The following is a 16,477-nucleotide window of genomic DNA, read 5'->3' as shown; positions in this document are numbered from 1 at the left end:
ATCATTTATGAAATCACTGAGGACAGCAAGGAAAGCGGCATGCAACAGTACTATTTATCAAATTTAATAGGAGTGTGTAAGGCATTAGTGTTCAACACTACAAGGCATTTCATTTCACTGAGGCATTTGGAAACAGGCTGCTACTTAATAATAGTAACAATTTATTACATTTGTATGTCATCTGACTCTCAATGATTCTGGGCCAGGGGTGGGCAATTAATTTTTCCAAGAGGTCACATGAGAAACTCGGACTGTTGTGGAAGGCTGAATCAATAGGCTGAACTTAATTCCGTTCAATATAAATTTTATTGCTTTATTGTTGTTGTTAGCTGCAAAGTTGTGTTGGACTGATCGCGACCCCATGGACAACGTTCCTGCAGGCCTTCCTGTCATCTACCATCCCCCAGAGTCCATTTAAGCTCATGGCGACTGCTTTAGTGATTCCATCCAGCCACCTCATTGTCTGTCGTCCCCTTCTTCTTTTGCCCTCAATCGTTCCTAGCATTAGGCTCTTCTCCAGTGAGTTCTTCCTTCTCATTAGATTTATATTTTATAAAAACTAGTAAATTATATGATTTTTGTTTACTGTAAAGGTGCATAGGCATGCCCACACACACACATGTTTGTTTGTTTGTGTGTATGTGTGTGTGTGTGTGTGTGTGTATCTATTTAGAGTTACAACCCCCGGTATGCCCAAATATGGGAGGAAGATTACTACTTCCATTCTCTGTCCTTCGGCTCGTCACAAGAGACCATCCAGACAGAAACCCAATATTTTTACTGTTGCCTTTGTTACATTTGTGTATTTGTGCCTTTATTTATTTATCAGCACAAATACACACACACACACACACACACACACATACATACATATATACACACACACACACACAAACACACATACAAACACACACATACATACATACATATTATCAGTTGCCTTCCAAATAAAAGCAGTTGTATTGCATGCATGACATACACGTATTTACATTTGACTTCTAATTTCCAATTGGACTCACATGGGCTAGACAGGGACAACTAAAGGATGAGACATGGCCCAGGGGCAGTAAAATGTCCAGGTCTGTTCTAGGCAGCTCACAATAATAGAAGAAATTACAATAAAATCAATAAAGCATAATAATAACCACAGGGTTCTTTAATCTGTTATATTTTCAACAATGATGTACATACCACTTTGACTTTGAAGTAATATTCATTTCACATCATTTTAGAGTATATAGTCATTTTATAATCCTTTGTCTCCACATTCCAATGCAAGTAATTCTTGATTTATGACCACAACTGACCCCAGAATTTCCATTGCTAAGCAAGACAGTTATTGAGTTTTTGCCCCACTTTATGACATTGTCATAGTTGTGAATCACTGCAATTATTAATAACACAGTTGTTAAGTGAATCTGGCTTCCCCATTGGTTTTGCTTGTCAGAAGGTCGCAAAAGGGGATCACATGAACTCCAAGGACACTGCAACATCATAAGTACATGGCAGTTGCCAAGTATCTGAATTTTGATCACGTGGCCATGAGGATGCTGCCACGATCATAAGTGAGAAAAACAGTCATGTCACTTTTGTTCTGTGCCTTTGTAAATTCAGATGGTTACTAAACGAATGGTTGTAAGTCAAGGACTACCCGTATATCTTCTGAATGTTTGAGTCTAAATAGCAGCAGCAAATGTGGATGTGTTAATCATGCTGCTTACTAGCACAGGCCTCTGCTTTTCTTACTAGAGTGTATCTGTACACAGTGCAGGATGCTGTATACAATAATCTGTATTCATCTGTATATCTTTTGGAGATTTGATCCATTCAGAATCCATCATTATCCCTCACTTTTAAACTTAGCCATGCAATTTCTTTTTTATTTTTATTTTCTTTCACAACTTTCTAAAGTTGTGTAGGAGATCAAACATGCCCACAACTCTTCCTTTAATAAATGTTAAAGGGGATTCTACCTAAAACCATGTTTCTAAACATGAATCAGATATAATACACAAAAGTTAAAGCTGTTCCACCTACTTGTGATACAAAATGAATGTGTTTTTGACTACTTTCAGTCTTTCTTTTCACTGAATACAGTTTTCTTGGTTGAGGTTTCTTTTATGTTTTTCATGTAAAACTACTCACAACCCACCTTAGAACACCTGGATCTGTTTTTCCACTTCATATCCATGTGGTCATAGAGTTACTTTGTGGGGATGGCAAAATCTTTAGAATTAGCAAACTAGGAATTCACTTATCTATTTTTTATGCTTCAGGTTAAATATTGAAAAAAAAAGCTGCATACAGAACATAGCTGTACATATTAACAAATCCTTTGCTTGTAGAACCAATCTGAACATTTCCTATTTATATTGCGTGGGGGAAAGAATTGCATACAGTGTAGCAATCAAGAAAAATCTGTTGTGGGAAAATGCTAAAGTATAAAATTACTGGAACTGTAATTTATTTTTGTTAATAAATTCTCTTCATTAAACAAAATAAAACAAAGCCAAATATTTTTAATAATGAGAATCTGGATCAGATTCAATGTGATTTTTAAAAGTCAGTCTAAATTGTTTAATCAATTTTTGGCTCTCTCTAACCTAACTGAACCCCATAAAATCTAATTGCCATCTGTGAGAAATTAATTGTACATCTGTTTTGTCCCAATGTAAAACCAAGTTTGGGGGTGATGAAATCATTTTTGAATAGTTGGTTCTCTAATGCCCGGTATTCTGGAACTTCACTATAGTTTTTGGTTCCAGTTCTGAAAGAATGTGCATGAAAAATATTTATTAGTTGAAACCCACTTGTTTTGTCTTCTTGTAAAACATTTTTTCTAAGTTAAAGAGATACAGGTAGTCTTCAGTTTCCAATCATTTAGTAACTGTTCAATAGCACTGAAGAAAGTGACTTGTGACCGGTCTTCCTCACACTTATCACTATTGTAGTGTCCCCATGATCATGTGATTAAAATTCTGGCATTTGGCAATTAGTATATATTTACAATGATTGCAGTGTGTTGGGGTCCTATGATAGCCATTTGAGACCTTTCAAGCAAGCTTCTGATAAGCAAAGTGTGGAAAGTTATCACCCAGCCCTCTCTCAGAAAAATGAAATATCCTAGGAAATATTGAAATGGCAGAATATTATATTTCCCTGGATGTGAAAAGGAAGAAACATGTTTTAAAGAGAGAATAGCTCCCTGCAGCTTCCTGCCCACACTCACTTTGTCAATGGGCCATTAAGAAGGCCAAGCCAGTTCCTTTACATAATAAAGAGTTCTCCCCTTCAGCTCCAGGGGGGGTGGGATTAAGGCATGATAATATTGGCCCTATACCCAACTCCCCACATGGCATTTGAGAACTCAACCAAACCTGGATTCAAAACTCAGCCTAGAGAGTTGCCCCTGCATGGCCCCATGGGAGTCTGACAACCAATCAGAATACAAGCTCAAGATGAAAGGCCAGAGAGGGCATAAAACCAGGGACTCAGCATCTCAGCTGCCCTTCTCCTTTTCTCCACCAACATTGAAGCATGTGATCTCCTTTTCTGTTCAGGACTCAAGCCATGTAGTCCTGTCTACCCTTAAAACCATCTTTCCAAGTAGCCTTCATGTCTCCAATGTCTTTTTCCCCACTTGGAGCCGAACCCAGAAGGACATTTCTTTCATCAATTGGCACCCCAGAGATGGGACTCCAAGCTAGTCTAACCAATGGATATGACCCAGGTAAGCCTCCCATGCCAGCACAGACCCCATTGAGTCTGTGGGTGGACGTTATCTTGGCCTTAGCCATTTGGATCTAGGTTTTAAAGGGGTTTTGAGTTTGAGCTCAAAGGCTGCCTGGAAAGAAGGTGAGTACCTCTAAATTTTAATTCTCTAAAATTTAATTTAAAAGCATGGGTGAATGCCTGCATGTGTGTGAATCCTTCTCCTGATCACAGCTGGATCTTGGTTCCTCTGTGTGTTTTACCGAGAGAGCCTGGAAAGTATTAGGGTCAGGCGAGAGCACAGGACCTTCTGTTAGGAAAAGGAGAGTGAGTGTGAAAATGGATAAAAATTAATGATAATTTGTTGTTATTGTTTTGCTTTTGTCTGTGAAAGCAAAAAAAAAAAAAAAGCAAAGGCCATGGTGTATGGAAAAGAGTAGAGGTGCCTGGTACTAACTGCAGAGGGGCAGAGGTCCTTGTTGATCCACAAAACCCAGGTGATTCCTGGGGAGGAGGGGCCGAATACTTTGTGGGGGAATCAAAGTCCTTCCCAGAATCTTTTTTTTTCTGAAACTTACGGTGGGTGGTCACCCGGCTAGGCCAAAGTGAGCCCTACATGTAAAGGGTCATGGGAAGCATTAGCTTGTGGGTGGCCAGAAGTGCCCTCAGAGATTTCCTTAGATGCCAAGATTTTGGCTGACATGAGTAGAGAGCAAGTAGATTGTGTGGCAAATGGGCTTTGCTGAAAGATGATACAGGAAAACTAATTTGGCTACATAAAGGTACTTAAAAGAAAAGGGAAAATGTTGGGGTTTTTTTCTCTTATCTGTTTGTCTCTTTCTCTGTCTTCTATGCAACCACGTGGTTTGTTTGTTAAGATTTGTGCCTTCCCTAATTTAACAGATTTGTGCTGGGAATGACTAGGATGTGTAAACCTGAGAATTCTCTTTTTTCCCCCTCTTATTTTTGCCTTGTCCTTGTGTAAATGTGTGTCTAAGTCTTTGTGCACCCTCAAGGTAATTGTAACAATAAAATGTCTCCAATTCAAAAAGACAAGAATTTTAAATTGTTCAAAGAAAGAAAAGAGTAAACTGGCAGAAATTGCCTTCGCTCAGTTTGTCGGGTCCAGAAAACTGAGTGAAGGTGGGGGGAGTCTTTACTTTGTGTTTGTTTGGCAACAAAAACAGAGTAAAGAGAAGTAACCTACCTACCTTCCTTCCTTCCTTCCTTCCTTCCTTCCTTCCCTGTACTTTAAAGTAACAACCCAGAGAATGTTTTAAGTTCATTTACAAGAGAAGTCGCATCTTGCATGTATTGTGTGTTTAAATGATTTTACCTGTTCATCTCTTTCCTGAAGCATGTGACTCCAGACCCCATTTCTCATCTGTGATATCCCCATGATGTTACCAGTTTATCTGTCTAGTAACTGATGTTTTTTTTTCAAGCTATCTACCCCCCCATGCCCCCCTTACCTCTAATCCTCCAACAATGCCTTTTCTGTGGGGGAGGGGACCTTGTTCTCCTGTCTTTCAGTCCTGGAAGATTGTACTCTTCAGGTGAGTATAGATTTTCTTTTCCCTTTTGGGGGGAGGAGGAGAGTGTTGCCTTGTGTGTGCATGTATGAGATGAAGGAATTCCTACTAGAGGTTTGCCTTCGACCTGAGTAAAAAACCCTCTGCACATCTATCTGGCCAACCTACTCTATTGGTCCTAAGATAGAAACCTGGCCTCCAGAAGGCAGTTTTGATTTAGATTTTGTCAACAAATTTGCTGATTTTCTGGGCACCATCAGATGAACTGAAGAGGAACTCTACCTGAGTTGCTTCTCCAATCTCCTTTGTTGCCCAGACATTCAGAAAGCGTGTGGGCTAACTCCCAGACCTCTTCTAAAATTTGTCCCCTTGTCATTAAAAAAAGGGGGGAAGCTTCCCAAGGTGACTGAGGAGTCCACAGGGATACGTTAAAAAGCTGTTGCAGCAGTAATAGTTGTCTTTAAAAAGAAAAGTAAAGCTCAAGAGCCTCACTCAGATGCAAACAATTAATGAAAGTCTCCCTACATCTTGGTTTTTAAAGCTATGCCAGTGCCTGCTGGGAGATCCAACCTAGAACCCTGGCCGAATGCAAACAATGTGTGAACAAACATCTCTATACATTGTCTCTATACATCTTGATCTTTAAAAATATGCCAGCACTTGCTGGGAGATCAAGATAGAAGAGTTTTGGATCTTTAAAAATTAGCCAGCATCTGCTGGCAGGTCCAAATTAGAAAGAAGACACGGAACACCCCAGGGCAGAGACAGGTATTAACAATCTAGTGCTTAAGGAGATAGAACGGGCGTAACTTTGAGCAAAAGTAAGAAGTTTAGCAGGTAATAAAAAGGTAAAGCCTGTCTGAATGAGAAGACCTAGGTAATTGGACTTGATTAATTTCATGTAATGTCTGTTGAAATTCTTAGGTGTGCATCTATACTAATAGCATGTAGAATTGAAAGGCATTGCATTGATTGTGATATGTTTGACCAGCTAGCAAAATAAATAAGTTTCTCAGCTTGGGCTTGAAGCTGTGGGGAATGGGAGAGTAGTTAGGATTTAAACTGCTCTCTGAGTTTTCCCTTGCTTGGAGAATGAGCCACATGTTCCCCAAGGAAAGTAAATTGAAGATTGAAAATTGAAGATTTAAAGGGACAGAACCTCCCCCAGGCCTGAAAGTGTTGTTTTATGGTATTTGTGCATGTATGTCTGTGTGTGTAATCATTTCCAGACCTGGAGGGAAGTTGTGATCCTTGAATAATAGAAAATTGAGCTCATTGGCTTATGTACAGCTCCCTGAAATAATTGTAATAACTGCTTTGCATGAAGAAAGAATGAAATGGGATTTAGAGAAATGAGAAATTAATTTACACAAGCAGTCTGATTGCAGTGTAAATGTGAGTGTGTTGATGGTAAAAGTTGGTGTGAATGTACTTTGATTCCCTTTCATATAAATAAACAGTAAATTGCAAGGTTGTTTAATGGTATGTATGTGTATGTATGTGCATTACCATTTTCAAATTGGGAAATCTTATTGTTAATGAAAGTTTCAGGGGCGGAAAGGTAATTACAATTTTTGTAGTCTTTTAATATTAATTACTTAGAAATAAGATTCTGATTATATTCAGATATGAAATGCTTCTTGCTTTGCGAATTTCCAACAATGAGATTATATTGCCCAAGTTCCATTAATTGTCATTAAAGTCTTTTGACAGTCACTATTTTTTTCCAAAAATAAAAATATATTTTAAAAAACAAAATGAATCTTTTTCTTATAGATCCATCATCTACCTTTCCTCCCAAAATGCAGTCTCTGGGAAATATCTGGGAAGCTGTAGTCTCTACTGCATAAGTGCAAATATAAAGCCACATTGGTCAATTATTTGGAAAAATTAATTCTATGCTCTTAAAAATGTTCAGGTACTCTACAGTATTCTAGAGTTCCATAGAAGACATATGTTCCTCATTTAAATCACACTCCTGTATAAGACTTGACATGTTTTGCATCAAGAAAGTAACTTTTAGTGGTAATTTTAATTGAAAAAAATAGCATGGGGAAAAAGAATTACTCCCTCTCTGAGGTAGCATTTCTGAATCAATGTGGTGCCAATGAAATAAACAAATGGGATGTTAGCCATGAAATATTTATATCCTATCTAGTTTGGCCTTAACAATCTATGAAGTATTAAGGATCCTGCTGGAAGCTATATATATTCATTGGATAATAATCCAAAATATTTCCAAGACGATAAGCAAACAAATATTAACTAACATGCAATGTAATTTCCGTCTGCATTTATCGAAGTGTTACTTCCCAGCAATTTCAAAAGCGAAGGTGAGAACTTTTTCTACAGTGGTCAGTTTTGTGATTTTGGGAAACTACTAATTGCAATTTTGTTGTCAGACTTCCTCTCTATCTCTTTCAGAAGGAATTGAAGATACTTTCATTCCAAAGAGGTTGCAAAAAGATGCAATATAATGTGAAATAAAACTTTATTGCTGCCATTTTTGATGTATTAACAGCTTTTAAATGGCCTGCTGTTCTTTTATGAGGTTACTGTATAGTTACCATACTATATTCTCTTGTATTCATTTAGACATTACGGTATATTCCATCTGTTACTTTATTATACACCAACCTCAATACATTTATAGAACAGAAGCATATTTGTGTATGAGGGCACAGGTAGTTTGTATAATTTTAAATCAGGAATTTGTTTAAGAATTCTATCATGTGAGATGAACATCCATGAATACTATTTGGATTCTCAAATGGCAAGGCTTCTAATGTCAGAGCCCCTTGACAAAACTGAAGGTGCTGAAAGTAAAAAAAGCTGTTCCTAGATTCCCAAGAAAAGGTTGGTCTACTGGAAATGTTGACCAAATGATAATCAGGTCTGTGGAGAGCAAATACTCTAGAAGACAGAAAACAACCTACCTGGCACCTGTGACAGAGGAAAGGGTTGAAAATAACAGTGAAATTTAAGAGAGGACAAAGGCAAGTTCTTTGCGTAGTAGTAGAAACTAGATGTACAAGTATAGATCAGGGGGAACCTTAGTTTAACAACAGTACATACTAGTTGTTGATAATAAATTGAAAATGGATTGATAGTGTGATATAGCTGCAAAAAAAGACTTGAGCAATCTTAGGCTACAAGAACAAACATATCATTTCCAAATATCAGGCAGAAGTTTCACTTCCTTCTGCATTGTTAGGAGCCACTTACAAAGACAGTATTGACCAGCTTTGAGTGCCAGACTTTAACAAAGGTCCAGAGAAGTTAGACCAGGTTCAAAGGAGAGATGGGAAGAGGATCAAAAGACTGGAACCTGAAGGTATTTGGGTAGATAGAAGATAGAGGGAAAGAAAAATGAAAGAGTTTCACATAAAAAATGGCCAAGTCTGTCACAGTTTAATGCAAGGCATGGTAGCAATACTGCCGAATTACAGGAAGAAGGATTCCAGTTGAATATTTAATAAATACTTCCTAACAATAGGAAAAGGCTGATGTGGGGACTGTCTTTCTCAGGATTCATGCAAAAGCTTCCCAGCTATCTCTTGGGGATATTTTAACTTAGATTCTTATATTGAGCAGAAGATGGACCTGGAAAACCTAAAAAACATGAAAGTTTTACGGTTATATGGGGAACAAGAAAGGAAATAATTGTGATAAGAGTTTTTTTTTCAATTTTTAAGCCCCATTTGCGTTTAAGTACAAAATGTGCACTTGCGGTTAGAAGCAGCACTTATCATTCAAAAGATTGGTTAGTATTCAGAGCCTATATAAAATGCTGCTAAATCCAGTACTCAGCTGGTAATGTAGAAAGGACTGGGAATAAGAGATCATCCAATTTCAATGAAGGGCATTGTTACAAAGGGCTTTTCCTTTTCCCTCAATGTAGAGATTAGAAGTGGAAATATTGTTTAGCAGCTCAGGATCATGCAAGCATTTGGCTCTGCAACAGGCACTTCGGGCAGCAAGAAGTTGCTCTTTTAAGGGTTAGCAACTCTCTGCTTTTGGATCTACTGAATTGTGTAAGGTTTTGTAGGGGGAAAAGCAAGACATTTGGAAAATCTTTAGATTTCCTCTTTTGCAATTACTCAGCCTTCAATATAATTGCATGCAAAGTAAAGAGTAAGTGAATAAAGTCAAGATTTTAGCGAGCGAGTTCTGAACTGGAAACCACATTTTGTGCATGCCACCTTTGCTTGAACAGCCAAAAGAACAGTTGCTAGTAGCCTACAGGGAACTAACTAGTCACATGGTGTTGGCTTCCTTCCTGGCTTTTCAGCTGCCAAATTACATTTAAAGCAGCTAAAAATACATTAAATATTTTCCTTTCCTTATATTACTTGACTATATCAGCAGTTGCTGTAGCTGCTATGAGCATGTTATTTGATAACCAAGAGGAGGACAGAAGGTTATCAGTGCAGATATTAATGCAAGGCACATCTAATCAAGTGAGTAAATGCCATAAATTTCAGGTCCAAGGATACTCCCAACGAAATTAGGAGTTTAAATCTGTTTCACACTCTGATTTATACTCCAGAATGCATTGGGATCTCTTATACAATCTTATTGCAAGGAGAAAACAAGCTATCTAAGATGCAAAAGATATATTCCCTTGTTGATTCTTGCTTTAAAATAGCTCTTGGAAAGTTGAAAGTTACCGTACCTTTTTTTAAAAAAAATCTGTACCATTATTTAGATCTAAATTTCTTCCCTTGCTATTAATTTTAAGAAACTTTAATTTAAAAAAAACAATGTATGCTATAGAAAGCACTTGAACAACAATAGTAACCTCTTTATATTATTAAACCTCTTTATTATGACCTTGGACCAGCACTCTTTCAGAAAACCCATTATCAAAAATTATCTTAAAAGAAAAGAACAATACATCTAAGACAAAGTGTGTGCCATTGCATGGCTCCATAACGATATTTGGCAATTTGGATTATGAGTCAGTGTCCCTTAAAAATTCATGTACAAAAAGTTCGTATGACCCTCCATTTTGGAAATAATTGGAAAGAGCAGCGCATGTCTCAGAATAGAATATAAAAAACCCCATATGTAGATATGGGCAAGAGTTTTTTGTGTTCTTAGAGTCACAAGGACAACATTTCTGAGAATAAGGAGTCTCATGAAATCTTCCCAAGGATAATGCAAAAGGAAGAGCTTTAAAACAAATTCTAGGAAAGGCCCATGTACTCAGGGTTAGAGTGTGTGAATAGCCTGCGGGGAACAGCTTATATATATGACAATAAATACCAAGAACAGTAGCGGTGAGATCATTATCATGATCAGAGTTCTTAGTTCATTACTTTATCATTGATTGGCCTATACATTCAAGAGAAAAGCTGAATTATGAGACTATATAATTCCTCCATAAATCAACTACATAATCCCTCCATATCAACAAGATTGATAGCTGTCTATCAGTAACAGAAGCAAAAGTCCTCTAGGATCAAACACGATTCTGAGAAAGGAACACCCATCACACAAGCATAAGGATCACAATACATGGCTTGGAAATAACACACCCAAGTATTTCAAGGAATGCTGTAATGGAGTTGGGTAGTACTATTATAGGAATAATTTGTTCTAGTATGCCAAATCAGGGGAGATTTTATAGCTTTGATTGCCATATCTTTTCTAACCAATATTTTTCCTGCTACATATGCAGAGAACATTATTTATTACAGTTTGTTTAGGTGGGGATATTTTTTTATAATCAAGCAGGATATAAAGGAGATTCTAGTCTTACAGGGCATGTAACAGCAGAAGGGCATCACTAGGAACAGGCAAAAGCACCCTTGGGTTGGGTGTTAAATTCCTGAAGTAGCTCCATATAATTGAAAGAGGGTGTCCAATTGCACAGCTCACACATGTGTCGTAATTGAGCAATGAGGGACTGACCTTTTCATACATTTGAATAAACTTTGGATTGAAAAAATAGTCTTTGAATTACAGGTGGACAGATCTAGAAAACCCAGCTTGGACTCTACCAATTTTAACTAAATCCTGATCTTTCCCCCTGTGGCTCAGTTCAATCTCATTCAGAATAGAGGCACAGACGGCATAGACATGGGAGAGATGCTTGTTGTTTCTGGCACTTTTAACCTTGCTAATCAAAATATGGTCGTTCTGGGTACAGCAAGGGGCCAGTTCAGCTGTAAGATACTGCCTTTCAGTCTGCCCTGTGTCAGATCATGCCACAAATGTTTTGTAAATGGGGTGGGTGGGTGGACAAAGGTGAGACAAGGTAAACTTTCTGAATTAATTAAAACTAAAAGAGGAGCACTTTAAAAGATGTACATTGTAAATTGAAGATCTGAACTGCAGTCAAAATTGTATGTCTATAGGATGCAAATGCAATATGGTTATTTTTCTGACTCCCACTTTAGATTCTCTTTAGCCATTACACTGCCCTTAAATTGCCACCTCTGCATTTACATTGCTATTAAATAAAAAAAATTCAAATTCTGCACATGTGCAACAATACCCTGTATGTTTCTGAGAATGTTTACAATATAAAATAAATATATTATTATTATTAAAAATATACAGATGGAATTCAATAACTTTAATAAAATGAACAATAAAGGAAAAGATAAATGACAGGTGAACTAAACTGACCAACATAATATGACCACTAATATATCTACCGTGTTTCCCCGAAAATACAACATGTCCTCATAATACAGCCATGCCACATTTTTCTGGTGGACAAAAATATAACCACCACCACCGCATATAAGCCCCCTGGACAACCCTCCCACTCCGGCCAGGCAGAGCGCCGCTCACCAAGCTAGCAGTATCCCGAAGGTGCCAAGCTGCGGGAACCTGGGGGAAGGCAAAGGTGATCGTGTTGCTTGGTGCCTTTGGGATACCGCTAAGTTGGTGAGCAATGCTGTGCCCACCTGAAGAGGCGGGGTTAATGGGCGGCTGCTCTCTTGCAAGCGGGCTTCCAAAGAGCCGGGCACAGCCTCACGGGCGAATGCCTGTGTTGCGCTGTCGCAGCAGCACAACACAACAGCCATGAAGCAACCACGCTCACCAGAAGCCACCCGGCAAACTCCCTTTGCAGCCGGGCACAGTGCCATTCACTGACCTAGGGGTATCGCCAAGCCGCGTGACTGCCTGTTATCCACCACTCGGCTCCCGCGGCTTGGCACCTTCCAAATGCCAGTGAATGGCGCTCTGCATGGCTGGAGAGGGGGGTTGCGCAAGCGGCTGTTCCACTCTCGCTCACCCACCTCCCAGCCTCACGAGGCATGGCCCAGCTCTCATTACGGATCCAGGGCAGCTCTGCCGCTGCTGCCGCCACCATCCCAACCTGGCTTTTTCCATGGCTTCCAACCTGAGTCTTTCAGCAGTGGCTGCTCTGGGTGCACCCTCTGGTTGTACACTCTTCAGGCAGCTGGCCCACAACCATGCGCCCAGAGTTGCCACTGCCGAAAGACTCAGGTTGGAAGCCACGGAAAAAGCCAGGCTGGGATGGCAGCGGCGGAGGTGCCCTGGCTCCATAATGAGAGCTGGGCCATGCATCATGAGGCTTGCACAACCCCCCTCTCCAGACATTCACTGGCATTTGGAAGGCATCAAGCCACGGGAGCTGGGCGGTGGAGAACAGGCGGTCACGCAGCTTGGCTGCTGGTGAGTGTGGTTGCTTCATGGCTGTTGTGTTGCGCTGCTGCGACAGTGTAACACAGGCATTCGCCCATGAGGCTGTGCCCGGCTCTTTGGAAGCCCGCTTGCAAGAGAGCAGCTGCCCACTAACCCCGCCTCTTCAGATGGGCACAGATACCCCTAGGTCAGTGAATGGCACTGTGTCCGGCTGCAAAGGGAGTTTGCCGGGTGGCTGCTGGTGAGCGTGGTTGCTTCATGGCTGTTGTGTTGCACTGCTGCGACAGCGCAACACAGACATTCGCCCGTGAGGCTGTGCCCGGCTCTTTGGAAGCCCGCTTGCAAGAGAGCAGCTGCCCACTAACCCCGCCTCTTCAGATGGGCACAGATACCCCTAGGTCAGTGAATGGCACTGTGTCCGGCTGCAAAGGGAGTTTGCCGGGTGGCTGCTGGTGAGCGTGGTTGCTTCATGGCTGTTGTGTTGCACTGCTGCGACAGCGCAACACAGACATTCGCCCGTGAGGCTGTGCCCGGCTCTTTGGAAGCCCGCTTGCAAGAGAGCAGCTGCCCACTAACCCCGCCTCTTCAGATGGGCACAGATACCCCTAGGTCAGTGAATGGCACTGTGTCCGGCTGCAAAGGGAGTTTGCCGGGTGGCTGCTGGTGAGCGTGGTTGCTTCATGGCTGTTGTGTTGCACTGCTGCGACAGCGCAACACAGACATTCGCCCGTGAGGCTGTGCCCGGCTCTTTGGAAGCCCGCTTGCAAGAGAGCAGCTGCCCACTAACCCCGCCTCTTCAGATGGGCACAGATACCCCTAGGTCAGTGAATGGCACTGTGTCCGGCTGCAAAGGGAGTTTGCCGGGTGGCTGCTGGTGAGCGTGGTTGCTTCATGGCTGTTGTGTTGCACTGCTGCGACAGCGCAACACAGACATTCGCCTGTGAGGCTGTGCCCGGCTCTTTGGAAGCCTGCTTGCAAGAGAGCAGCTGCCCACTAGCCCCGCCTCTTCAGATGGGCACAGATACCCCTAGGTCAGTGAATGGCACTGTGCCCGGCTGCAAAGGGAGTTTGCCGGGTGGCTGCTGGTGAGCGTGGTTGCTTCATGGCTGTTGTGTTGCGCTGCTGTGACAGCGCAACACAGGCATCCGCCCGTGAGGTTGTGAGTGGGCTCTTTGGGAGCCCACTCGCTAGAGAGCAGCCACCCGGCAACCCCAAAACAATAAACCCTCCCCCCATAATAAAGCCCAAGCCATATTTAAGAGCCAAGGTGGTGCAGTGGTTAAATGCAGCACTGCAGGCTACTGCTAGATCAGCAGTTCAGCGGTTCAAATCTCACCGGCTCAGGGTTGACTCAGCCTTCCATCCTTCCGAGGTGGGTAAAATGAGGACCCAGATTGTTGGGGGCAATATGCTGACTCTCTGTAAACCGCTTAGAGAGGGCTGAAAGCCCTATGAAGCGGTATATAAGTCTACTGCTATATTTTGTAGGTAAAAAGAAAATAAGACCCTGTCGTCTTTTCGGGGAAACACGTTAATAGAACCGAAGTGTTCCATAGTCAGTTCCATAGATGATATTCTGCAATCATACTGGTACCACTTGGAAGTGTTCTTAACATTCAAAGGCAAAAAGATGTTTTGCAGCACTGAAGTACAAATGTAGCTGCTGACTGCATTGCTTAGCTTAACTGTGCCTTTTCCTGCATGGCTCCACAGCTTACCACCCTAGAAAAAGGCCCATTTGATCCAAAATATTTTTTGGTATTTGAATCCACAGCACTGCACAATCCTATATACTCTGAGAAAATAAAGTGTGTCTTTCCCACTTCCTTATCTGAACTACAGTAGGCTGGAAGATTTTGTGGAGATTTTGTGGAGGAAAGCAGAACATACTATTCTGCCAGGTGGGATCATATTCCTACAGGCACTAGATTGCTTTTGGGTCTAATACATCCTCTCAGAACCTAAATAGTTTATCTATGCTACAGATTTCAATTATTTTAATATCATTTTAATTTCCTGGTGACTTTTTTTTAAGCCTAGAATTTTCTGCAGCAGTGTCTCAAATTGCTTCTCACTTGCTTTATCTGATTTTGTACTTTTAATTATTTAATTAAAAGTCAGTATATATAATGTTTTAAATAAGCAAAAAAAAGGTCTGGGAAGTTTGTTTTGCAGAAAATTCTTAACACCTGCAATAGAGTATAATTTCTGGACACTCAGGAATAAATCATAATAATCTTTAATTGCTGAAATATTCTTAAAAGCAAGGGAAAGGTGGGGGGGGAAGCTTAGCTTCTTCCTGCCATCTTATCACTCAAGAGAAGACAGGGATCCCTTAACCAGGGTTAGGATTTTCCAGTGACCATTTAGTATCTCACCCCTGAATATTATACTATTTAAGAATGTAAATCCTCAAGAGATATTGTGACAAACAGACTGGAAATATTGCCAGTTTTCCCGGGAAATATATGAGCAAAAGTTTATTTCAGAAGTGGCCTTTGCTAAGGGATCATCTAACAGTGCTCCATGTTCCTTGGCAGTGACAAGAAGTAGCCAGGCCCAGCAGGGAGGCAAGGTAGAAACCGTAAACATACAAACAAGCAACATCATCAGAGAATTATAGATGGCATGGGATGGGAGGTAGCAATAGCTCAACTACTTGGAAGAACATCCATTGATCAGCTGAAAAAAAACATTATGCACTCAATCTGGTGGTTCATTAGACAGGCTTTTAAAAAGGCATGAATCTCTTCATGAACCAGGTCATACAGGTTCATACCAGTGGTGAAATTCAATTTTTTTAACTACCGGTTCTGTGGGTGTGGGTTGGTGGGCGTGGCAGGAGAAGGATACTGCACAATCCCCATTCCCTCCCCACTCCTGGGGCCAGCCAGAGATGATATTTACCAGTTCTCTGAACTACTCAAAATTTCCACTCCCGGTTCTCCAGAACCTGTCAGAACCTGCTGAATTTCACCCCTGGTTCATACTTTTATCATTGTTGAATCCAACCAACTCTCAAATTTTAGGCAGAGGAAGGCTTTCCTAGTTAATCCAGGTACAAAAAGTTGTGCCTAACTTGGGGTTTAGCTTGGAAACATCTGAACAGAAAGTATGTGAAGCAACAGAACTCCCCTCTACCACAGGGAAGGTAGCCCAGATAAGAATAGCCCCTTTGAATGGCTATAGAAACTCTATGTTACAAATTTTTCCCTATTTCTGAAACTAGTAGCTGGGCTATTCTGTTTTATATCTTTGCCTGACTGTCAAGAGACTTAGGAGTTTCATGAATTCAGCTGGATGCCAGATGTCTCTTATGACACTCTGAGGCTATTCCATTGCCACCCGTCTGCTGCCTCTTATAAAAGCGGCTCACCTTGCTGTTTTTGCATGGTGGTGAAATCTTCAAAGGTGAGCGTGCGCACAGGGGGCCTCCAAAATGCATATGTTTCCATAATGGCCTCCAGACCAGTTCTGCAAAATGGGGAAAAAAAGAAGAGAAGAGGGAAGGAAGGTTAAAAACATCAATGAAGATGTATTTCTCCTTTAGCAAGTAAGAAAAAGCATGATTTTTTTCTACCAACTCGACAACCATTAATTTTATCGTC

At 40.8% G+C, this 16,477-nt stretch overlaps 1 protein-coding gene and 1 long non-coding RNA gene across 2 annotated transcripts in view; one reads left to right on the top strand and one right to left on the bottom strand.

Annotated features, from left to right (window-relative positions):
• The window catches only part of TBX15 (T-box transcription factor 15), an 82,305-nt gene that overhangs the window by 3,092 nt on the left and 62,736 nt on the right, over positions 1 to 16,477 (bottom strand). The window contains exon 7 of the mRNA XM_014058507.2: positions 16,246 to 16,343. Coding sequence (XP_013913982.1) covers positions 16,246 to 16,343 — 98 coding nt within the window. The remainder of the gene's footprint in view (positions 1 to 16,245; positions 16,344 to 16,477) is intronic.
• Positions 1 to 16,477, top strand: part of LOC148045534 (uncharacterized) — a 36,456-nt gene that overhangs the window by 18,794 nt on the left and 1,185 nt on the right. The window lies entirely within an intron of this gene.

Source organism: Thamnophis sirtalis, unplaced genomic scaffold (genome assembly GCF_051295495.1).
Source record: "Thamnophis sirtalis isolate CommonGarterSnake01/CBP01778 unplaced genomic scaffold, rThaSir2_p1.2 scaffold_5, whole genome shotgun sequence".
In the NCBI taxonomy this organism is placed as follows: Eukaryota; Metazoa; Chordata; class Lepidosauria; order Squamata; family Natricidae; genus Thamnophis; species Thamnophis sirtalis.
The sequence above is the reverse complement of the archived record's forward strand: the minus strand, read 5'-3'. Positions and strand labels throughout refer to the sequence as shown.